This window comes from Trachemys scripta, chromosome 2 (assembly GCF_013100865.1).
Source record: "Trachemys scripta elegans isolate TJP31775 chromosome 2, CAS_Tse_1.0, whole genome shotgun sequence".
Classification (NCBI taxonomy): Eukaryota; Metazoa; Chordata; order Testudines; family Emydidae; genus Trachemys; species Trachemys scripta.
The window spans coordinates 35,644,600-35,666,384 of NC_048299.1; the positions used below are offsets into that span (position 1 = coordinate 35,644,600).

At 41.7% G+C, this 21,785-nt stretch overlaps 1 protein-coding gene across 2 annotated transcripts in view; it reads left to right on the forward strand.

Moving 5' to 3' along the window:
- DNAJC1 (DnaJ heat shock protein family (Hsp40) member C1) overlaps nt 1-19,567 on the forward strand; it is a 181,955-nt gene extending 162,388 nt beyond the window's left edge. For both annotated transcript variants that reach the window (XM_034760291.1, XM_034760292.1), the window contains exons 10-12: nt 13,781-13,829; nt 16,396-16,883; nt 19,342-19,567. In XM_034760291.1, coding sequence (XP_034616182.1) covers nt 13,781-13,829; nt 16,396-16,883; nt 19,342-19,410 — 606 coding nt within the window. In that variant the 3' untranslated portion in view covers nt 19,411-19,567. The remainder of the gene's footprint in view (nt 1-13,780; nt 13,830-16,395; nt 16,884-19,341) is intronic.
- Nucleotides 19,568-21,785: the final 2,218 nt, after the last annotated feature.

Here is a 21,785-nt window from a genome sequence, read left to right on the forward strand (position 1 = left end):
GGAAGGGCAGGGTAAGGGCAGCCTGTCTTCCCATTAGTAGATGGGGGACACTAGGACCCGGGGGCAGCAGACAAGGGAGAGGCAGGTGGGGGGGGATGCAAGGTGGGGGGGTGGCAGGTGGAGAACGGGGACCCATCCAACACTCCCCTGCCCCCTGACTGCCCCCCAGCCCGGACTCCCCTTACCATTCTGGCTCCACGTGTTTGCAAAACACGCTGCCTGTTGGGTCGGTTTGTGTGTTACACTGGGCTGCAGACAGAGGGAGGGGGGAGCAGGGGAGGGCTCTGGCTGCTGAAGGCCAATGGGAGTGGGTCAGTCGGCCCAGCCGCCCAATCAGCAGCCGCACTCTGCATGAGAGGGAGGGAGGCAGGGGGGAAAACCCCCCCGGACATTTTAACCTTGTTACCAATTCCTCCCGGACGGCTATTTAGAGACACAAAAGCCGGACATGTCCGGGGAAATACGGACGGATGGTAACCCTATTGTTATTAAACCAGCCCCAGACAGAAGGAGATGTTATCCACATGAAAGTCTGTGTGCAGTTCTAAAGGGGCCTGCAAACGGGGGCTAAAAGGGCAGGGTTCCTGCAAAGTGACCAGGGCCAGAACTGGGGAGGCGGGAGTGGTCAGTAAATAGGTACCCCACTGTATAGTCCCAACAATAAAGTAGCTTATGTAAGCCTTGTCTATACTAGGCTTTAATCTGAACACTTCCCGCTAATGCTGGTGCAGCTCCACTTTTGTACACCAGGCACCAGCAATCACTATTATATTTACCACTATATTGCATAGACCTGCATTGAGCAGGTTTCAATGAAATGGTGCTTAACAGGTCAGCAATTGCCTGGAGCCCTGTGTACATTAGCTTCCCCACTGTTGATGCTTTGGTTGTTAGAAACTGGAGTTAGGAACTACCATAAACATGGATATTAGGTTGTTCCTTAATCTTGTCAAAAGTGACATGGAGTCTTTATTTACAGCCTAGTCTAGCATTATCCAGGCCAGAAGGACATTGGGTTTGTCTCATCTAAGGAATGAACCAGAATTCTTACATGTGGTCTTCAAAGCAAAAAATAATAGTGTGCAATGTTCCCCCTAATTATTTACATCCATGTGCGGAATGAATTTTGTTATGTGCACCAATATGGAGGTGATGTATGGTAGGGGTGGGCCGAGGGGTTTGGAATGTGGAAGGGGGTGGACCTCAGGGCTGGGGCAGAGGGTTGTGGGAGGTTGGGGGTTCTGACTGAGGGTGAGAGCTTTGGGGTGGGGATGAGGGGTTCAGGGTGTCGGATGGGGCTCAGGGCTGGGGCAGAGGATTGGGATGCAGGGGGTGCAGACGTTGGGGTGGGGCCAGGGATGAGGGGTTTGAGGTGCAGGCTGCAGCTGGGAGAGAGAACTCTCCACAGCCCTCTCTGACTGCAGCAGCCCAGGGCTGGCACAGAGGCACCTCTCCCCGGCAGCACTGGGGCTGTGGCCGAGGTGCCTCTCCCCTGCCATGGCAGCACCAGGCCAGGGGAAAGGCATCTCTCCCTGGCCACGCTGCTTAGAAGGAACTTAGTGTGGGCTTTTTTTCTTTATCATAGAATCATAGAATCATAGAATATCAGAGTTGGAAGGGACCTCAAGAGGTCATCTAGTCCAACCCCCTGCTCAAAGCAGGACCAATTCCCAGCTAAATCATCCCAGCCAGGGCTTTGTCAAGCCGGGCCTTAAAAACCTCCAAGGAAGGAGACTCCACCACCTCCCTAGGTAACGCATTCCAGTGTTTCACCACCCTCCTAGTGAAATAGTTTTTCCTGATATCCAACCTGGACCTCCCCCACTGCAACTTGAGACCATTGCTCCTTGTTCTGTCATCTGCCACCACTGAGAACAGCCGAGCTCCATCCTCTTTGGAACCCCCCTTCAGGTAGTTGAAGGCTGCTATCAAATCCCCCCTCATTCTTCTCTTCTGGAGACTAAACAATCCCAGTTCTCTTAGCCTCTCCTCATAAGTCATGTGCTCCAGACCCCTAATATAATATATCAAGAGAGCCTGAGATTTTTACAATAATTCTTGCTTACTTTTTGCCTAGAAGTATCAGGAGTCTTGTTTTACCTGTTTTTGCAGAGAATTCTTTGTAGGGCTTGCAAGCTACTGTATTTGACTCTTTGCGTATTGCTTTCAGGTGTTTGTCAGGAGCTTGGCTAAATAGGTATTAACAAAAATAAAGGTATTTTTAAATAATCCAACTAGAAATCTTCCCTCTTTTCAACTGGTCAAGTTTCAGTGTTTTATGATGTCATCATCCCAGTCTATATAGTCAACAAAAGGTCCTTTAGCAAAAACAGTAGAAAAAACTTAGTATTTGCAGTGTTAAAAAAGAAAACCCAAAAGCGCTGACCATGATGCATAAAAAAGAAGCAAAAAAAGAGCACCAGCAGAATTTTTTCTTCCCACTTTGTAGGTCATCTTATATTCCTTTGTGGTGGTGGTATTTGTAATACCAAACAGTTGTGAGATTCTCATTTCCACTGCAATTCTTAAGCAGAATGAAGTGATTTAAGGAGTGTGTGTCTGGCTTTTGTCAACATGTCAGATCCTTAACGTTATTTTAACTTAGTCTTTTTGTGGTTTCAAGTGTTTGTTTTTGTATGTTGGCTTTTGTTTGTGTGTGCATGGGGGGAAGGGGTTAATAATTATCATCCTGACACAATAGATCATATAATATGCTTTTGGCCAGTCTTAAACAAATTTTAATTTTTAAAAAAAATAATTGGGCTTTTGTCCTTTATTTCTTTGCCTGAAAAGTTGGCTTTTATTTAAAAAAAAAAAAAAACCCTGCTTAGAAATATCAGAAATGCAGAGTACTCTTCCTTGGTTCTGCTAGACAACATCTTTGATACCTGAGCATTGTGAGCATATGTGTTGTGAGCTCTCACCTTGCAGTGAGATGATGTCATCCCTGTTCAATGCCTTGGCCAAAATGTGGTTAGAGGGAGTTCAGGGGAAGGGAGCTCATACCTTGCTGCTTATCAAGGTAAGGTAGGATAATCCTAAATGGTTCAGCCACTTGAAATCTGTGCTGTCAAAGAGGTGGTGTAATAACAGTTGATAAACTTCCTTCCTAGCAGCCAGTGGTGCTGCACCTCAGTTTTCTCATCTTAGGATAGCTGTTTGAGTCTCAACACCTCCCCTCCTGGTGCCGAGGTTTGATTCCACAAAACCTCAGAAAAGTATCTCCAGTAGTCCTAGCTGAGACTCTCCCATCTTGAGCCTTTCCCTCAGGCTTGTCTTCCCTTTGCTCTTATGGGAATGTCTTGTGTTACCTACTGTCTTTAAGCTTTCCCCTAAAGTTTGGTACAACCATTCTTCATTCTTCCATGGGGCACTTCTACAGCCTTTTTTCCAGCTCCAACAGCCACAGCTGCTACACCTTCTATAATTTCCTCTCTGAAAAGACTTGTAAGCAGGCTCTGCTCCATTCACGTTCTCTCATTCCAGGCCTTTGACCTGGCCATTGAGGAGAACCCCAAAAGAATTAATGGACACAAATCTGACATCAGGAATCATAACATTCAAAATCCAGTAGGAGAACACTTCAATCTCTCTGGTCACTCAATAACAGACCTAAAAGTGGCAATTCTTCAATAAAAAAAACTTCAAAAACAGACTCCAACGTGAAACTGCAGAACTGGAATTAATTTGCAAACTGGACACCATCAGATTAGGCCTGAATAAAGACTGGGAGTGGTTGGGTTATTACAAAACCTAAACCTAATTTCCCCAATACTAATTTTCTCCCTACTGTTACTCTCACCTTCTCGTCAACTGTCTGAAATGGGCCACTCTCATTACCACTTCAAAAGTTATTTTTCCTCCCTTGGTATCCTGCTGTTAAACGAATTGTCTCGTTAGACTGACCTCACACTTCGTAAGACAGCTCCCATCTTTTAATGTATTTATACCTGCTCCTGTATTTTCCACTCCATACATCTGATGAACTGGGTTCTAGCCCATGAAAGCTTACGCCCAAATAAATTTGTTAGTCTCTAAGGTGCCACAAGGATTCCTCATTGTTTTTGCTATTACAGAGGGTGTCTTCAGCCCTAGTTTCAAACCTGAGCTTTCTCCTCCTGCACTCTAAGGGACAGGAAATGTAAGCGGGTGAGTTTTCCATCCTGCTGTAAACAGAATATACACACACTTTAAACATTCCCTTTCCTGTGGTTTGGCTTTACTGATGACACAGATAACAATAACAGACTGAGTTTTATATCCTATGTGCTGGTCTATGTTGCAAAGTTAGGTTGGCTTAACTACATCGCTCAGGGCTGTGAAATATTTTGTGCCCTATGCAATGTGATTAAGTTGACCTAAGCAATGCTGTAGATACCACTCAGTCAACAGAAGAATTCTTCCATTGATCTCGCTACTGGTTCGTGGAGAGGTGGATTTACTACAGCAACGGAAGAATCCCTTCCTTTGCTGTAGTAAATGTCTACACTGCAGCTGTGTTGCTATTGCGTTTCCAGTGGAGACGAACCCTAAGCTTTCTTACCAAACTTGGCTTTTCTTAGGGTCTTCTGGCCAAGTATCATTTGCTTTGGCCTTTAATTCCTTCTGCCTCTCAGATGCATATCCTGGTGGGAGTGAAGATGCAGCTGCCACTATGACTTAATAGGGTTTATATTTTTATGCAGGGTTTAAGCATACAACATCATATGACTCATCAGAGGAGTCCTGTGTCCCCATGCAGACTCTACCATCCTGCTACAGACTATTACCCTGCTATGAGCGGGAAAGACAGCCTGCTGAGAGGGGCTGGGGTGACCAGATGTCCCGATTTTATAGGGACAGTCCCGATTTTTGCATTTTTTTTTTTTCTTATACAGTCTCCTATTACCCCCCACCACCTATCCTGATTTTTCACACTTGCTGTCTGGTCACCCTAAGAGGGGCAAACACTTCAAACCCTGCAATGCTACGTTAGTAGCTGAAGCATAGTTGAGAGCAAAGAGTGTAGGGGACAATGAGGGGCAAATGTGGGAGGGGCAGACAGTGAGAGGTTGGGGACAACTCTGCTCTTCTCCCCAAAAAAGTCTTGGGATGGATGGAGGAAGGTTTACAGATACTGACAAATATAGAAACAAATTCCTTATTTGTTGGGAGCATACTGAATTTCTTTTCTTGATTCAGTTAACAATCTGTTAATTAGATTGATGCAAAAAAACTGAAAAGAATCTCCCAGAATTGACAGACACAAGTGTGAAATTAGAAGCTGTGCAGTCACTGATGATCGTAGTTATTTTGTAAGCCTTAGTAGTTTGGTTGTTCTTAAATTCAAGAAGTCTATACACAATAATATCTTCACAGTTGCTTTTTCTCCTACTATTAAAAATTACCAGAATCAGCTATGACCAATGTGGATAGGCATCTGGTCTAACTTAATATTATAATTTACCCACAACTCCTTGCAAATAGGGATTTATAATATAATAGACAGACCCATAACTACATGGCCTTACTGGTTGCTGCTATAACTTTGGTCTTTTGATGTACATGGAGTTTTTCTACCACTATAGTAATTCTAAGATCATGCAAGAAAATCGTCCTTAATCAACCAGTGTATCAAAAACTCCAAAACAAACCAGGTAAGGCCAGGCTCAATGTATTCATGTGTCTAATTATCTAAAACTAGTAACTAGTAATTTCGTGTGGGACTTGTAAATCATCTTAATTCCATCCAAAATAGAGCTCTCAAACTGATCAGTATAATGAAATAAGACTATATTTGTAACTCAAAAGATAAATACAACTTTAAAAATCATTTTCTCTGCAATTGGCTTGTGGTATTAATTAGATTTGTTTTCATCAAGTGTTTTGATTATGAAAGGGAAACTGGGTTCAGTTTACTCTAATTACAGTTCCTGCCTGCTGACCTGGTTACCTGTGCTAGTGCTCTCTGTCAGCCTCAACACATCTGGTCTTTGACCCATTTTCCTTGCTGAATTTGTAGCTTCAGGCTTAGGTCTCATTTCTGTGTTTTAGTTCTTAAGGAAACAATTGCCCTTAAACAAAAAGAAAAATTGTACATTTGAAATGTTTAAACTGTGTGGAAAACCAATAATATATCCTAAATTAGGAAAGGAGGTTTCAAGTCTGATATTCTTATCAAATTAACATTAAGTTTGCCAAATGAAGATTTATTACAAATAATACAACTAGCATTGTTTAAATGTAAAGGCACAGAAAAGGTATTGGTATATGACTTTATAAAAATATAAAGTTCATGGCCACACAAGATCTACCTTGGTACACATAAAAAGTTTAAAATGTTAATTTATGCCTTTCAGCAAATTATTTTGGTAACCACAAAGGGCATTCAAATTGTAAAAATAACAGAGGAAATAAAAACTGTCTGGCATGCAAAACACACTTTAATGTGATTATTAACTGCAGGTTTTCTAAATTAAAGGCAAAGAGATCTCAGATTTCATACTTGTGAAGTAATATCATTCTCTTGCCTGAGAGGATGTAAACTGATTCTTGCTTGACTCTGCGGTCACTAATCTCTTGCATTCAGGTTGCGATAGCAGATAGATAGGGGATTTGCTGCCAGCATGGAAAAAGGCCCTGGTAGGCAGCAAAACAACGGACAGGTGGATAGATTTAAGCAGACTTTACTAATTAGCATGTTGCCTGACAGTATGAGGTAAGAGTTCTGCAGTTCTGTAAGCTTCCCCATATGTCAAAAAAAAAAAAAAAAAAAGATGATGAAATAATTAACGAGCTTTGAGCTATTCGGGCTGAGCTCCTGGGTGCATACTAATTTAATACTTGTATGCTTTATTGTAAAAGGAGTTGTTTATTTTTCAAAATATACAAACTAGGTCTATACTAAATTCATTAGTTTATGATTAGGAAGAACATCTAGACATGGAATGATCCATAAATAAAAGTATATTTATTGGGTTTGTTTTGTTTTTTGCCACTAGAAAACCTATTTTTAAAAGTCCTGATTTTCTTAATATGTGTTTTATATTTCACTGCATATAATATTTACATTTTAAAAGCACAAGCTTTTAATACTGTAATCACTGGTATTTTAATACTGTGATGCTCTAAACCATGGGTTCTGACTGCCTCATGTGTGTTAATGGATTTATCCTTGCAAAAGCCCTGCAAGTTAAAGAATTATGATTTTATTGATGGGGAATTGAAGCACAGAGAAATTAAATTACTTGCCCCAAATCACACAGGTAGTCTTTGGCATAGTCATTAATGGAACACAGTTCTCCAGAGTCCCACTCCAGTGTCTAAATCACAAAACCACTGTTAGAAGAGTTTGTCTGGTCTGTAATGGCTAATCAAAATTAGATTTAGACAACAATTGTAATACAGTAACTCCTCGATTAATGTTGTAGTTATGTTCCTGAAAAATGCAACTTTAAGCGAATCCAATTTCCCCATAAGAATTAATGTTAAGGGGGGGGGGGGAGTTAGGTTCCATGGAAATTTTTTTCACCAGAAAAAAGGCGCACACACACACACACACACAGTATAAGTTTTAAACAAACATATTTAATACTGTACACAGCAATGATGATTGTGAAGCTTGGTTGAGGTGGTGGAGTCAGAGGGTGGAATAGGTGGGAATATTTCCCAGGGAATGCCTTACTGCTAAATGATGAACTAGAACAGCTGAGCCCGCAAGGGTTAACACATTGTTAATGCAGCCTCATACTCTACAAGCCAGCACAAATGGAGGGAGGGGAGACAGCATGGCAGACAGAGACTCTCCCACACCGTGAGAGAGAGAGAGATGCATGTTGCCCCTTTAAGTACGCTGACCCCACTCTAATTACATTACCTTTTTAAGTAGATCAGCAAGTTGAGACAGCAGCTATTGCCAGCAAGCTCCCTCCGTCCTGAGCCCTGTCATGTCCATCCGGTCCCCGTCCCCCCCACGCTATGGAGATGGGGTAAGCAGGGGGAGGGGGACACTCTGACTTTAGCCCCCCAATTCTCCCCCTCACCTCCCGCACAGCAAGCAGGAGGCTCGCAGGAGCAGCACGTGGCAGTGGGGGGAGGGACAGCTGAACTGCTGGCAATTGATAGCCTGCTGGGTGGCTGCCGCACAGGGAACTTAGGGGAGTGGGGAGTTGATGCGGGGGGCTGCCGGTCCACCCTTGTTTCAAGCTTCCACCAGCTAGCTCAATGGGCTGCTCTTTCTGCAAACAAACAACGTTATATGGGAGCATTGCGCAACTTTAAACGAGCATGTTCTCTAATTGATCAGCGACGAAACAACGTTAACTGGGATGACTTTAAGTGAGGAGTTACTGTATATACTTACTGGCCCTTGCAAGACTGAGGGTATTTTGTCCTTAAAACACTAAATTGACCCAGTCTAGTACTAAATTCAGTATAGCAGCATCTGCATGAATTATATTTGAAAATGTTTTATGTTACAGACTGTAGGGGAAAGCAAAAATCAGAAATCTATTAGATTGTCTCAGTGGTTTGAGCATTGGCCTGCTAAACCCAGGGTTGTGAGTTCAATCCTTGAGGGGGCCACTTAGGGATCTGGGGCAAAATCAGTACTTAGTCCTGCTAGTGAAGGCAGGGGGCTGGACTCGATGACCTTTCAAGGTCCCTTCCAGTTCTAGGAGATGGGATATCTCCATTAATTTAATTTAAAGAACAGTATTGTGTAACATAAGATATAACAATCCCCCCAAGACTACCATCAAACATACTTTCTCTCTTCCTTTGCCCTGTACTGAACCAGAGGTACCTACATCTGCCCTACATTCATACACGTAGCCTACTCCACAGAAGGAATACCACATACACTACATTTTACAACCCCTTCAATCCCTCTTACAAATTCCTTTACCCTTATGCTCATGATACCATTATAGACAGTCCCAACAACTTGCAATCTTGCACCAGCTGAGAACAAGACTGCACTGGTGGGATCATGCCCAACAGGCAGAAGAAGCTAAACTTTTATAGAAGGTTTATAGAGCTGAGGTTGAAGGAAGCAGAGCATGAGTCTAGCCCTAATGAGGTTGGAAGATGCAATTTTGAGTGATTTTAAAAATCCTAAACCCTCCCATACTGAGTCTTAACAAAGGAAGAAAACTTGCAAGCAGAAGTGAATTGGGGGTTTGTGAGGCCCTGGGCCAGAGCAAGTGGGGACCCCTCCCCACTCCTTATGCCTGCAGTTCTTCTCGCCCTCCTGCCTCGCCCACCTTTTCATGTTAACCAGAACATTTTCCTCCGGTGTTCTGCCCAAAGCCTCAGATGTCCAATGAGGAGAGGCGCTTGCACATGCTAGATGTCAGGTGGACTCTGACATTCTACTTAGAGCATACCAAGCCCTTCCGTAGATTGACTCAACTCTTCGCTGTGGTGGCTGACAGGATGAAAGGTTTCCTGGTGTCTTCTCAAAGCGTTCGTATTAGATTACTACCTGCATATGTACTTGCTACAAGTTGGCGCGGGTTGTACGCCCATTCAACTAGAGCTCAGGCATCGTCAGCAGCCTTCCTAGCACAAGTACATATCCAGGATATCTGCAGGGCCACAACATGGTTTTCAGTGTACACCTTCACAACCTCAGCAGGCCAGAGATGATGCTGGCTTTGGCAGAATTGTGTTGCAATCAACATATCCACGAACTCCTACCTGCCTCTGGAGATACTGCTTGGGAGTCATCTAACATGGAATGGACGTGAGCAAGAACTCGAAGAAAAAAAATGGCTATTAGCCTTCCATAACTGTTGTTCTTCAATGTGTTGCTCATGTCCATTCCATGACCCGCCCTCCTTCCCTGGGCGTTCTGGCAAGAAGAAACTGACGGAGGGGGGGAGTTAGTGGTGCCCCTAATACCAATGTATATGCACGCCATTCCAGAGGCCACCAGAGCTAGTCCCCTATGGATACCACTGAGGGAAAAACTTTCAGCACCGGTGCATGTGGCGAGCACACACAATTAGATAACATGGAATGGACATGAGCAACACATCTCGAAGAACAACAGTTATGGAAGTTTTGGAACCATTTTTTTCTACTCCCTCTTAAAAACTCCCCTCCCCGTCCCTCTTCAGGGACCCCTCAAACAAGAGGTGGACTCCTTAATTCACCTAGGGACAGAGACTGTCTCTCCTCAAGACAACAAGGAGTCTGGTGGCACCTTAAAGACTAACAGATTTATTTGGGCATAAGCTTTCGTGAGTAAAAACCTCACTTCTTCGGATGCATCCGAAGAAGTGAGGTTTTTACTCAAGAAAGCTTATGCCCAAATAAATCTGTTAGTCTTTAAGGTGCCACCAGACTCCTTGTTGTTTTTGTAGATACAGACTAACACGGCTACCCCCTGATACTTTTCTCCTCAAGACAGGGACAAAGCTTTTACTCAAGATATTTCCTCATCTCCAAAAAGAAGGTTGGGCTGGAGACCCATTCTATATCCCAGACAGCTGAAAGTCTTCATACACCAGTTAAGATTCAGGATGACCCACTCAGCCTCAGTAGTCTTTTCCCTAAATGAAGGCAACTGATTTGTGGCCCTCAATTTTGAAGGATTCTTTCTACCATATAGACATTCCTTCAGAGTACAGGTGATTACTGTGCTTTACGATGGGCCGAGGGTACTTTCAATACAGAATTCTCCCTTTGGCCTCTTGGAGGCACTGAGAGTTTTTACGAAGATGCTGTCCATGATAGCAGCATATCAGCATTGTCAAGGCAACCTGGTATTTCCTTAACTTGACAGTTGGCTGCTCACAGAATGAATTGTATCAGGAGGTACAGATAGTGGTCTTCTCAGTACTTGACTTTTTTCACTCGTTGGGACTTCAGGTAAATCTAGAAAAGTCCAGTTTAACCCCCCACCCACCCGCAAGTTATAGAGTTTACCAGAGCAAATCGGAACTCAGTTCTGGACAAAGCATACTTACAGAGAACAGATTCCTTACAATCAGCGACCTCATTGTCCAACTCTGTCTCGGCCTGCAGATGCTTGTCCTGTTCTGCGTCGTCCTTCTACACCATATGACCACCTACACCTATGTGACATGTTTTGCAATGCTCCACCTCCAGGGCCTCTGGTTGTGGATGGTCTCTGCTCAAGCAGATGCACCCTGGATAAATGAGTTTCACTTTCTCTGAGTGTCCTCAGATCCTTCATTTGGTGGGAAACAAAAGGGGTTCCCTTTGTTTCCTCACCATCCACAAAGAAACTCATTACAGATGCCTCACTACTGGGTTGGGAAGTGCACCTGAATGATCATATAGCTCGTGGCTTCTGGACTCCACAAGGTTAATCCCATTGCTTCTTGTCCGACCATCAGTGGACATAGAGAACAATTAATCACCATCCTCTTTATAACAGCCTTTAATGTATTTGAAGACTGTTATCAGGTTCCCCCTCATTTGTCCTTTCTCAAGACTAAATATGCCCAGTTGTTTTAACCTTTCCTCATAGGTCAGGTTTTCTGAATCTTCCATCATTTTTGTTGCTCTCCTGTGGAATCTTAAATATTTGTCAACATCTTCCTTGAAATGGGATGCCCAAAACTAGGCCTAGTACTCCAACTGAGGATCACCTGTGCCAGCTAGAGTGAGATAGTTACCAGGAGTGTCTTTCATATGGCACTCCTGTTGATACATCCCAGAATATTAGATGTTTTTTGCTGCAACTGCATCTAATTGTTGACTCATGTTCAACTTGTGATCTAATATAGCCACCAGATCATTTTCTGCAGTTATTTCACATTTTGTAGATGTGCATTTGATTTTTTTTCCTTCCTAAGTGTAATACTTTGGTGCTTGCCTTTACTGAATTTCATCTTGTTGATTTTGAACCTCTCTCCAATTTATTGAGGTCCTTTTGAATTTTATCCTGTTCCCCTCCCAGCTAGTCATCTGCAGATTTTATAAGCATGTTCTCCACTCCATTATTCAAGCCTTTAATGATAATTTTGAATAATACCAGACCAAGGACAGCCCCTAGTTGACAATGAAACATAGATAATTAGTGTGAGTACAGTTTGTCAACCAATTGTACACTCACCTGATGATAACTTTATCTAAACCATATTTTCCCTAGTTTGCTTATGAGAAAGTCATGTGGGAGCACGTCACAAGCGTATCTAAAATCAAGATAAATAATGTCTTCTGCTTCCCCCATCCACTAGGCCAATAACCTATCAAAGAAGGAAACTAGGTTGGTTCAGCATGATTTGGTCTTGACAAATCCATATTGGCTATTATTAATCACCCTATTTTTCTCTGTCCACAAATTGAGTGGTTAATAATTTGTTCCAGTATCTTTCCAGCTATCAAAGTCAGGCTGACTGGTCTGTATTTACCTGAGTCCAATTTGCCCAATTAAAGCAGGGTACTAAGTTTGGTCTTCTTGAGTCCTCTAGAACCTCTCCCATCCTCCATGAGTTCTTGAAGATAATTGCTAATGGTTCTGAGATTGCTTCATCTAATTCCCTAAGAGCTCCAAGATGAACTTTGTCAGGCCCTGCTGATTTGAATACATCTAATTTATCTTAATATTCTTTAATCTGTTTGTTCCCTATTCTGTCTTGAGTTCCTTTCCCCTTTTTATTACTGTTAATTGTGTTTAAAGCATCTGGTCACAATTAACCATTTTAGTGAAGACTGAAGCAAAATAGGCATTAAACATCTCAGCCTTCTTGATGTCCTCTGTTGTTAGGACTCCTTCCTTACGAAGTAGTGGACATGCACTTTCCTTCAGCATGTTCTTGCTCCTAATGTATTTATAGAGCCTTCTTACTGCTTTTTCTGTTCCTTGCTAGATGTAACTAATTTTGTGCTTTAGCCTTTCTGATTTTGTTCCTACATGCTTGTACTATTTTTTGTACTCCTCCGTTGCAGTTTGTCCATGTTTTCAGTTTTTGTAGGATTCTTTTTTGATTTTCAGATCATTAAAGAGCTTAAGAAGAAGCCATATTGTCCTCTTACTATTTTTTCCTATATTTCCTTCCATCCGGATAATTTGCTCTCTTGCCTTGAATATTGTCTCTTTGAGAAACATCCAGTTCTCCTGAACTCCTGTATCCTATAGATTTTCTTCCCATGGGGCCTTACCAGCAGTTCTCTGAGTTCATTAAAGTCTGTATTTTTGAAGTCCATGGTCCTTATTCTGTTGCTCTCATTCCTTCCTTTCTGTGGAAATATGAAGCCTATCATATCATGATCACTTTCACCCTACTTGCCTTCCACTTTCAGATTTCCAACCAATTTCTTCATTAGTCAGAATCAAGTCTAAAATGGCTGCTCCCTAGGTACTTCCTTCACTTTTTGGAACAAAAAGGTATCCCCAGTACATTCCAAGAACTTACTGGACATTTTGTGTTTTGCCATATTACTTTTCCAACAGATGTCTGGCTAGTTAAAGTCCCCTGTTACTGCCAGTTCTTGTATTTTGGATATTTTTGTTGTTGTTCTCACCTACCTCCTCTTCCTGAGTTGGAAGTCTATAATAGGCCCCTGCCATGACGTTACCCCTGTTTTTTCCCCTGCCTTTCCCCTTCAGACTAAGCCTGAAAAATCAGCTATTAGCAATTTAAAACGGTATGGCCTGCTGAATAAGACCTCGCTGAAGAGCATTAGTATGATACCATGGTAATATTTTGTACATGTTAAAATGTTAGTATTTGGGGGTAAGCTATTCATGACATCTTTAAAAGCCTGAATGAATAATCTAGTGTTAACAGTGCAGTTTTTAATTTGGACTTTTTTTAAAAAACAGGTTACCATGAAGACCAAGCAACTGAAGGAATCTGTTACACATACTCCAGGTGTGTGACCCTAAGTCCTAATCAATGCGGTTAATAACAGATTATTTATATTGTGGGTTTCCAATGTATAGGCCATTTTGCAGCTTTCAAGGTGATGTTTATGGTCTTGGCTGTAGAAGCTCCATGCTCCTACTCTCAGCAGACACCAAGGTTGATGGGCATTCTGAGGAAGTCTTCCCCTTTAGTGGTGGCTGTGTAAAGGCTCTCTCTAGGGTATTATTATTCTATTTATTTATTATAATGGTGTCCTCAGTGTGCTAGTCAATTCAGATATGCAAAAAAACCCAGATAAATCTCTGCCCTAAAGAGTTTGCAGTTAGGATGACTGACAGACAAAGGCATATAGGCTTGGGGAATACAGTACAGGACTTTTAACAATGCATTTAACCCCATGTCAAGTTGCTCCTATTTTATTTATTGTAAAGCTTTTTATTTCTTTTTCTGGGGCTGGGAAGCTATTTCAACCCTTGCCAAATTCCAATTTATTTTATTTTAACCCTTGCTTATTTCTGTGGGTTATTGTTTAATAGTTCCTTTGCTTGGGTGTTGCCCCCCCACTCTCTCTCTGGGTCTCCCCACCCAGGGGAACCCCGACCCCCCTATCCCCACCTTGCCTCAATGTAAGGCTACTGCCAGTCACCAACTAGCCCCCATTCCCTGGGGCAAACTGCAGTGTATGCCACTCATCACTGGCAAGGGGGGTTTGGCCTGCTGCCTTCTTCCACCCTCAGTACCTCTATGGGCCTAGAACCAGACCCTACAGCCTGGGGAGTCACCAGCCTGGAGCTCCCCTGCTCCTCTGGCTTTTCCCCAGCCCTGCCTCACTCCAGGTACCTCTCAACCTTCCCCAGCAGCCAGGCCTGTCTCCCTCCACAGCTAGAGGAGAGACTGCTGAGCTTCTGGCTGCCCTGGCCTTCTTATAAGGCCAAGTTGCTCTGTTTGGGGGGTGGGCGCAGCTGCAGCCACTTGGCCAATCAGCCGGGGTTTTGCTCCTTTCCCCAGCCCTCTGCAGGGCTTTTCCAACCCCTTCAGGGCTGGAGCGCTACAGGAGCCACCTAAGTTAGCCAGCCGGAAATGCTGAGCAGAGGAGTAGGGCCAAAGCCCCATCCCTCAACGGGAGTCAGGCGCCTAATTCCAGGCCAGTGGGAGGTGCCTATCTCCACTTGGGGTTCATAGCTGTAAACCCTCTCCTAAGCCCTTTCTCACAAAAAATGGTGGTGTTGCCACACCCCACCCTTAGCACTCAGAGCACTCACCCAGGATGTGGAAGTCTCAGGTTCAAATATCCCCTGCCTGATTTGGAGCAGTGACTTGAACCCAGGTGTTCTTTGTTCATCCTGTATCCACTGGATGCCCTAGCCTTCCCACATCTTTCAATCTCATTCTACCCCTTTCCTCCTCCAATCTTCTTTGGGAGAGGTAAGAAATAAGCAGGATTGGAGAATTTTAGAAAATTGTAAACTTTCATCATTCCTGGAAAGATTAATCTACTGTAACATTTATTGGCCACAGGGCTGGCTCCAGGCACCAGCCCAGCAAACAGGTGCTTGGGGCGGCCAAGGGATAGGGGCAGCACGTTGGGCTCTTCGGCGGCAGGTCCCTCGGTCCCTCTCGGAGGTTCTAGGCCCATAGAGGTACTGAGGGTGGAAGAAGGCAGCAGGCCAAACCCCCCTTGCCAGTGATGAGTGGCATACACTGCAGTCTGCCCCAGGGAATGGGGGCTAGTTGGTGACTGGCAGTAGCCTTACACTGAGGCAAGGTGGGGATAGGGGGTTGGGGTTCCCCTGGGTGGGGAGACCCAGAGAGAGAGTGGGGGGGCAGCACCCAAGCCAAGGACACCGGGGTCCGCGAGGGACACGGGGGCCAATGACAGACGGGATATCTGGCCTGCAGAGGGCGCTCCGGTGACTGGTGAGCTAATTCCCGCGACGACCAGTAGGAGGCGCCGCAGGGGTGAGTCCGCACCTGATTACACTCCCTACTCAGCTTTTTGGCTGTTATGAATCCTATAGTCAGGCACCTAACTTTCCTCATGCATTGTATAGTAAGCCTGGGCACCTAATTTGGAGCTGAGGCTTCTACTGGGTGGCAGGACACCTAATGTTAGGCATTGTAACCCCGAGTCTAAGTCCTCTTTGTGGATCTAGCCCAAAATATATTTTGGCCTGTGTTTGAAGGTGATGAATTTGTCATTGGCAGATTACTCCAGGTAGAATGATCTTTAAAAAAAAAAAAAAAAAAAAAAAAAAAGTTTTAAAATCTTCTAAAATCCGGAAATTTGCTCTTCTCATTTTGAAATGCTCAAGCAGAGGAGAGCCTCAGAACTCCTGTAATATTTTGTTTGTTCCTACACTCATTTTGACCGGCTACCAGCCCACTGAGAGGGGGTTATGCCACAACCTCTGCCTCTGCAGTTCTTTTAGTTTCTGGGGGACTCTGTAACCCGGTTTCTCAACCACAAAAGGGCTCTCCCTGCTCTGTCTCTCAGCTATAGATCACTTGTCACCACCCAGTTCCCTTTTCATTTGACTTCAGTGGTTTTTACATATAATGTTATTTCCAACAGGAATTGTTAGACTCTCTGAGCTTAGAAACTTGGCCCAGAATTCCAGAAATGCCAAAACCAACATGGATTTGCCAGACCATATAATTACGCAGCGAGAAATAGATGAGGAGGAGAAAGAGGAGGAGGAGGAGGAGAACTATAATCGTGACCCAGAACAGATGGTTATTCCAGCAGATCACAGAGAGACCATGACAAGCGAAACCAGACACCGCAAGCGAAAAACAGCCAAAGCATCTGAAATAACTCTAGCAACGATGAAAGAGGTGGCAGAAGATAAATGCAGGGGAAAGCGTCAGAAAGACTTTAACAACACAGAACAGGATGAATATAGCGATGATGAGAACAGAAAAAAAGAGAGAAGCCACAATTCCGAAGAATTGTGGACTCAAAATCAACAGAAACTTCTTGAACTAGCCTTACAGCAGTATCCAAAGGGAACATCAGACCGCTGGGATAAGATAGCAAAATGCGTCCCAGGAAAAAGCAAGGTAGGGTCAATGTTTTCTATGGAATTAGACTAATAATAAAGCACTATGACATCTGGGCAGGGCTTTTCCTACCAATTAGCTACCAGCCTGAGGTCTTTGAGTTATCTGATAGTGACAGACTGGATTAAAGGGCCCAACTCAAAGGGTATTGTCACCATATCTATTGATACTTTATTTTTGTTTAATTTAATTTTTTGCTTTGTGTTGGAAAAATTAAGTTGAACTGCCTGCCATTTCTTCTAAAGTACCTGTCTTTACCCACAATTAAAAACGTGAAAGGCTGGAGGAATGTAGATTGTAGTTTTCAACAATTCTGATGGTCGCATTTGGTGACTGAATGTTTGAAAATATGAGCAGAGCAGGTTATCAGTAGCACCTTCTGCAGTTAAGATTTGCTGAATAAACCATTAAAAGAAGTAATTCTGATGCATGTGTCATAATGCTCAATAACCTATTTAATATTCCAGTATACTAGAATATTTTAGATATCATAATTTTTCTTTATATAAGTGACGGAGAGAGGTAAATCGTGTCCCCAGGGGTCTGTACTGGGCCCAGTCCTATTCAGCATATTCATAAATGATCTGAAAAAAAGGGTAAACAGTGAGGTGGTAAAATTTGCAGAAGATACAAAACTACTCAAGATAGTTAAGTCCCAGGCAGACTGCGAAGAGCTACAAAAGGATCTCTCAAAACTAGGTGCCTGGGCAACAAAATGGCAGATGAGATTCAGTGTTGATAAACGCAAAGTAATGCACATTGGAAAACATAATCCCAACTATATATATAAAATGATGGGGTCTAAAGTAGCTGTTACCACTCAAGAAAAGGAACTTGGAGTCATTGTGGATAGTTCTCTGAAAACATTCACTCAATGTGCAGCGGCACTCAAAAAAGCAAACAGAATGTTGGGAATCATTAAGAAAGGGATAGATAATAAGACAGAAAATATCATATTGCCTCTATATAAATCCATGGTATTCCCACATCTTGAATACTGCGTGCAGATGTGGTTGCCCTATCTCAAAAAAGATATATTGGAACTGGAAAAGGTTCAGAAAAGAGCAACAAAAATGATTAGGGGTATGGAACAGCTGCCGTATGAGGAGAGACTAATAAGACTGGGACTTTTTAGTTTGAAAAAGAGATGACTAAGGGGGATATGATAGAGGTCTATAAAATCATGACTGGTGTGGAGAAAGTAAATAAGGAAGTGTCATTTACATAACACAACAACTAGGGGTTCACCAAAAGAAATTAATAGGCAGCAGGTTTAAAACAAATACAAGGAAGTTTTTCTTCACACAACACACAGTCACCCTGTGGAACTCTTTACCAGAGGATGTTGTGAAGTTCAAGGCTATAATAGGGTTCAAAAAAAAGAACTAGATAAGTTCATGGAGGATAGGTTCATCAATGGCTATTAGCCAGGATGGGCAGGGATGGTGACCCTAGCCTCTGTTTGCCAGAAGCTGGGAATGGGTGACGGGGTGGATCACTTGATGATTACCTGCTCTGTTCATTCCCCCGGGGGCACCTGGCATTGGCCACTGTTGGAAGACAGGATACTGGGCTAGATGGACCTTTGATCTGACCCAGTATGGCTGTTCTTAAATTTCCAGACAGTGAAGCAAAAGCATATGGAGAAGCTGAAATTATAAACCTACTAGATTATATGGAAGAAAAGCCCTGGGCAGAGCTAATGTGTCCATTATCAGTGACTTCTACTTCGTCACTGGTTAGGTTCAGTAAGAACCCAGTATTCGTGACAGTTCAATTTGCAGTGCAATCCAGTGTTGATGCCTGAAACAGCAGGATATCATCTTCTTACTTGCACCAAAAGTTCAATGTTAGGGAGGAGGAAATGTGGGTGGGGTTCCAGAAACAGTCTTTTTAGATCTCAAAATTGTCTGGCAATTAACATTCTAGGATGGGTTTGCTACATTACAGTGATGGTAAGGGCTTGTCTGTGCTTGGAAATTTATGAAATAGCTGTCCCAGAGTCTACACTTGGATAGCTATTTTGGTAAATTTCCAAGGTAGACAAACCCCAAGAGCGAGAAAATCATTTTTCAGACACACTGTTGACAATATTACAAAACTGTGCTACTTCCCTATTTTAATAATTATTCTGCTAAACACTGTCAAGAAAGAGACTATCACTATAAGGCAAATTTTCTCCTATTTTTCTCTGGTCTCTAACATCAGTTATCTGTAATGAACCCCAATCTGAAAATTCTTTTTGTAATCCACTTTTCATTATGTGTAGATTGCCCTTGCCTTTGGAAAGCTCAATACATGGGTGAATATTCTTCTACGTTTTTTTAAAATAGTAAAACTACTTTTAAAACAACTTAACTGATTTTACAAGAGAGAATGTGTACAGTAGAAGTAATATGAAGATATTAAATCATAGCTCATGCTTTAAAAAGATAAAAACTGTCTTTGTTTTTTGCAGGAAGAGTGTGTGGCAAGATACAAGTTGCTTGTTGAACTGGTACAAAAGAAGAAAATGGCTAAAAGCTGAATCTTCTGAGCAAAAGAGTTTTATTTCTATTTTTCAGAATGAGATTATATTTTAAATCTCATATGCAGAAGTTTGCATTTTTGTACCACAGTATTTCTATGTCATGTGCCTTAGTAAAAGAAAATATCAATAAATTTTATGCCATCTTGCTTAACCATTTTCCGTGTTAAAGAATTTAAATGTATTTTTGTTTTGGAGAGATATTTATAAAGACATCTTATTGCATATGTCTTGGTAATTGAGGATCTTCTTAAAGATCTACCATACTTTATTGCATGATGACTTCAGTATGAATGAATGTGCAGTATATAAAGGGTAAAAGGTCTAACCTTTAAGGAGGCAAAAGAAATCTGTTAGCTGCTCTGAAAATTTAAACATGAGATTGTTGAAAAAATCTTTAAGATTTTTCTTTATAGACACACTACACATATGCATGTATATCTGCATATGTACATACAATGTGTGTACATTTATATGAATGTACACATATTATTTAAAAATGTGTACATTTGTTATATATTTGAGCTATGAACTTCACACATATTCATGTCTATTATGTCTGCTATATAATTGCTCTTTCAAATATCTTACATGATAATAGACAGTAATATTAAGTAGTGCTATTATTTAGCTATATTTTAATTAAGGGTTTTAAGAGGATTTTTTTAATTGAGAAAGAATGCTAACATATTCAGATTTTCAATTACAGAATTTGATTTAAATATAACATGCATATCCCCACCATTATTTTAATAATTCAGAGTTGTGCTCCTACATTTTTTTAATTTTTGCTGCTTTGTTTTTACAGCTGAACAACTGTATTTAGTTACCGTTCATCACTTGCTCCTCCAGTGTTTTTTCAGAACTTTGGAAAAGCTACAAGAAGATTTAAACAGAGCGATAAGTGTCTGAAGGTCATTAAAAATGACACCAATAAATTGGAGAGGTGAAATATACTGTACTCTTTTGCAAGAACACAGAGGACTACAGCATCTTTCAGAATTACTCACACTCAAATTTAATATAAATAATAAACTCTGATATGGTTTACAGGCCTTTTTTTTTTTTTTTCCCCCTACGGGGCTGCTAGGCACCTACAATTCAAAGCTGAAATCAATGGAAGTTGGTGCTCAGAACTAGAGCTGATCAGAAATTTTCCAGTGGAACACTTTTTCATCAGAAAGTGCTGATTCACTGAAAGAGAAACATATTGCAGAAATGTGTCAATATTGACAAATTTTAATTTGGGGGGAGACTAAAGGAGAAAAAAGCATTTCAGTAGGGTCAACATGTTCTGTTTTGACATTTTCGGAACAAAACATTTCAGTTTTTTGTTTCAAAATTTCTTTCTTTATATATTCTATATTTTTTTAATAAAAATGTCAATTGAAACAAAATGTTTCAGTTGATCCACAACACGGTTGTAGCATGGGAAATTTTGAAATTGTTTTTGTCCGATTTCAGAAAAAGTTTTGAAATTGTGGAAACTTCCATGAAATAGAAAATCTGGTTCCTGCCCAACTCTGAAAATTGTATCGTCTATATTTATATGATAAAATTGAGTTACTTTTTACACAGTTATTTTCCAAATAAAAATTCTAAGCTGCAAATCTTACCTTCATAACCCAAAAAGTTAACTTAGCAATTGGCATGCATCATATCAACTGTTCAATTATTCAGGATACTTTCAGAGCCAGAATAGTACTACATATCCAGTATGTCCTTTTCAGTCACTTAGAACTTCATTTGTGGGCCAACTTCCTTCATTTCAGCAAGGACTAAGGCCCAGATTCTTAGAGGTGCTTATCTCATGATTTCAATAGAAATTAGGCACCTAAATACCTTTTGAGAATCAGAATTTAAGTTCCAGCAAATGTAAAGTTTAAGCATGAACCATTTTTTTTAGTTACTGACCACAGTATTTAATATTAATATATTTAAAGGGCCTGGGAGGCAGTTTATCATACCCCTGTGTCTGAAAAACTTCACTGATTTCCCTGATGCTTTCCATACACAAAAACCACCTTGCTGAATCTAACTATTGTATTTACAGACCACGGGAGAAGGGTCGGAATTTGCAGCAATTGAGTAAAAATAGGGATTTAAAACAATGGACTGTCTTTCAACTTTGTTTTATCATCTGTCAGTCTAGCAGGGAAAACAGGAAGTCTACAGCTCTGGTTCCTCAGGAGTGTCTCAAATTTTGTTTAAATACAATTTTAACTGCCACATCCTGTTAGCGCTCGCACGCTCTCTCTCTCTTTTTTTTATATATGTGTGTGTGTGTGTGTGTGTGTGTGTGTGTGTATGCACACACACACACACACACACACACACACATACATGGGCTGTCAATTAATTGCAGTTTACTCATG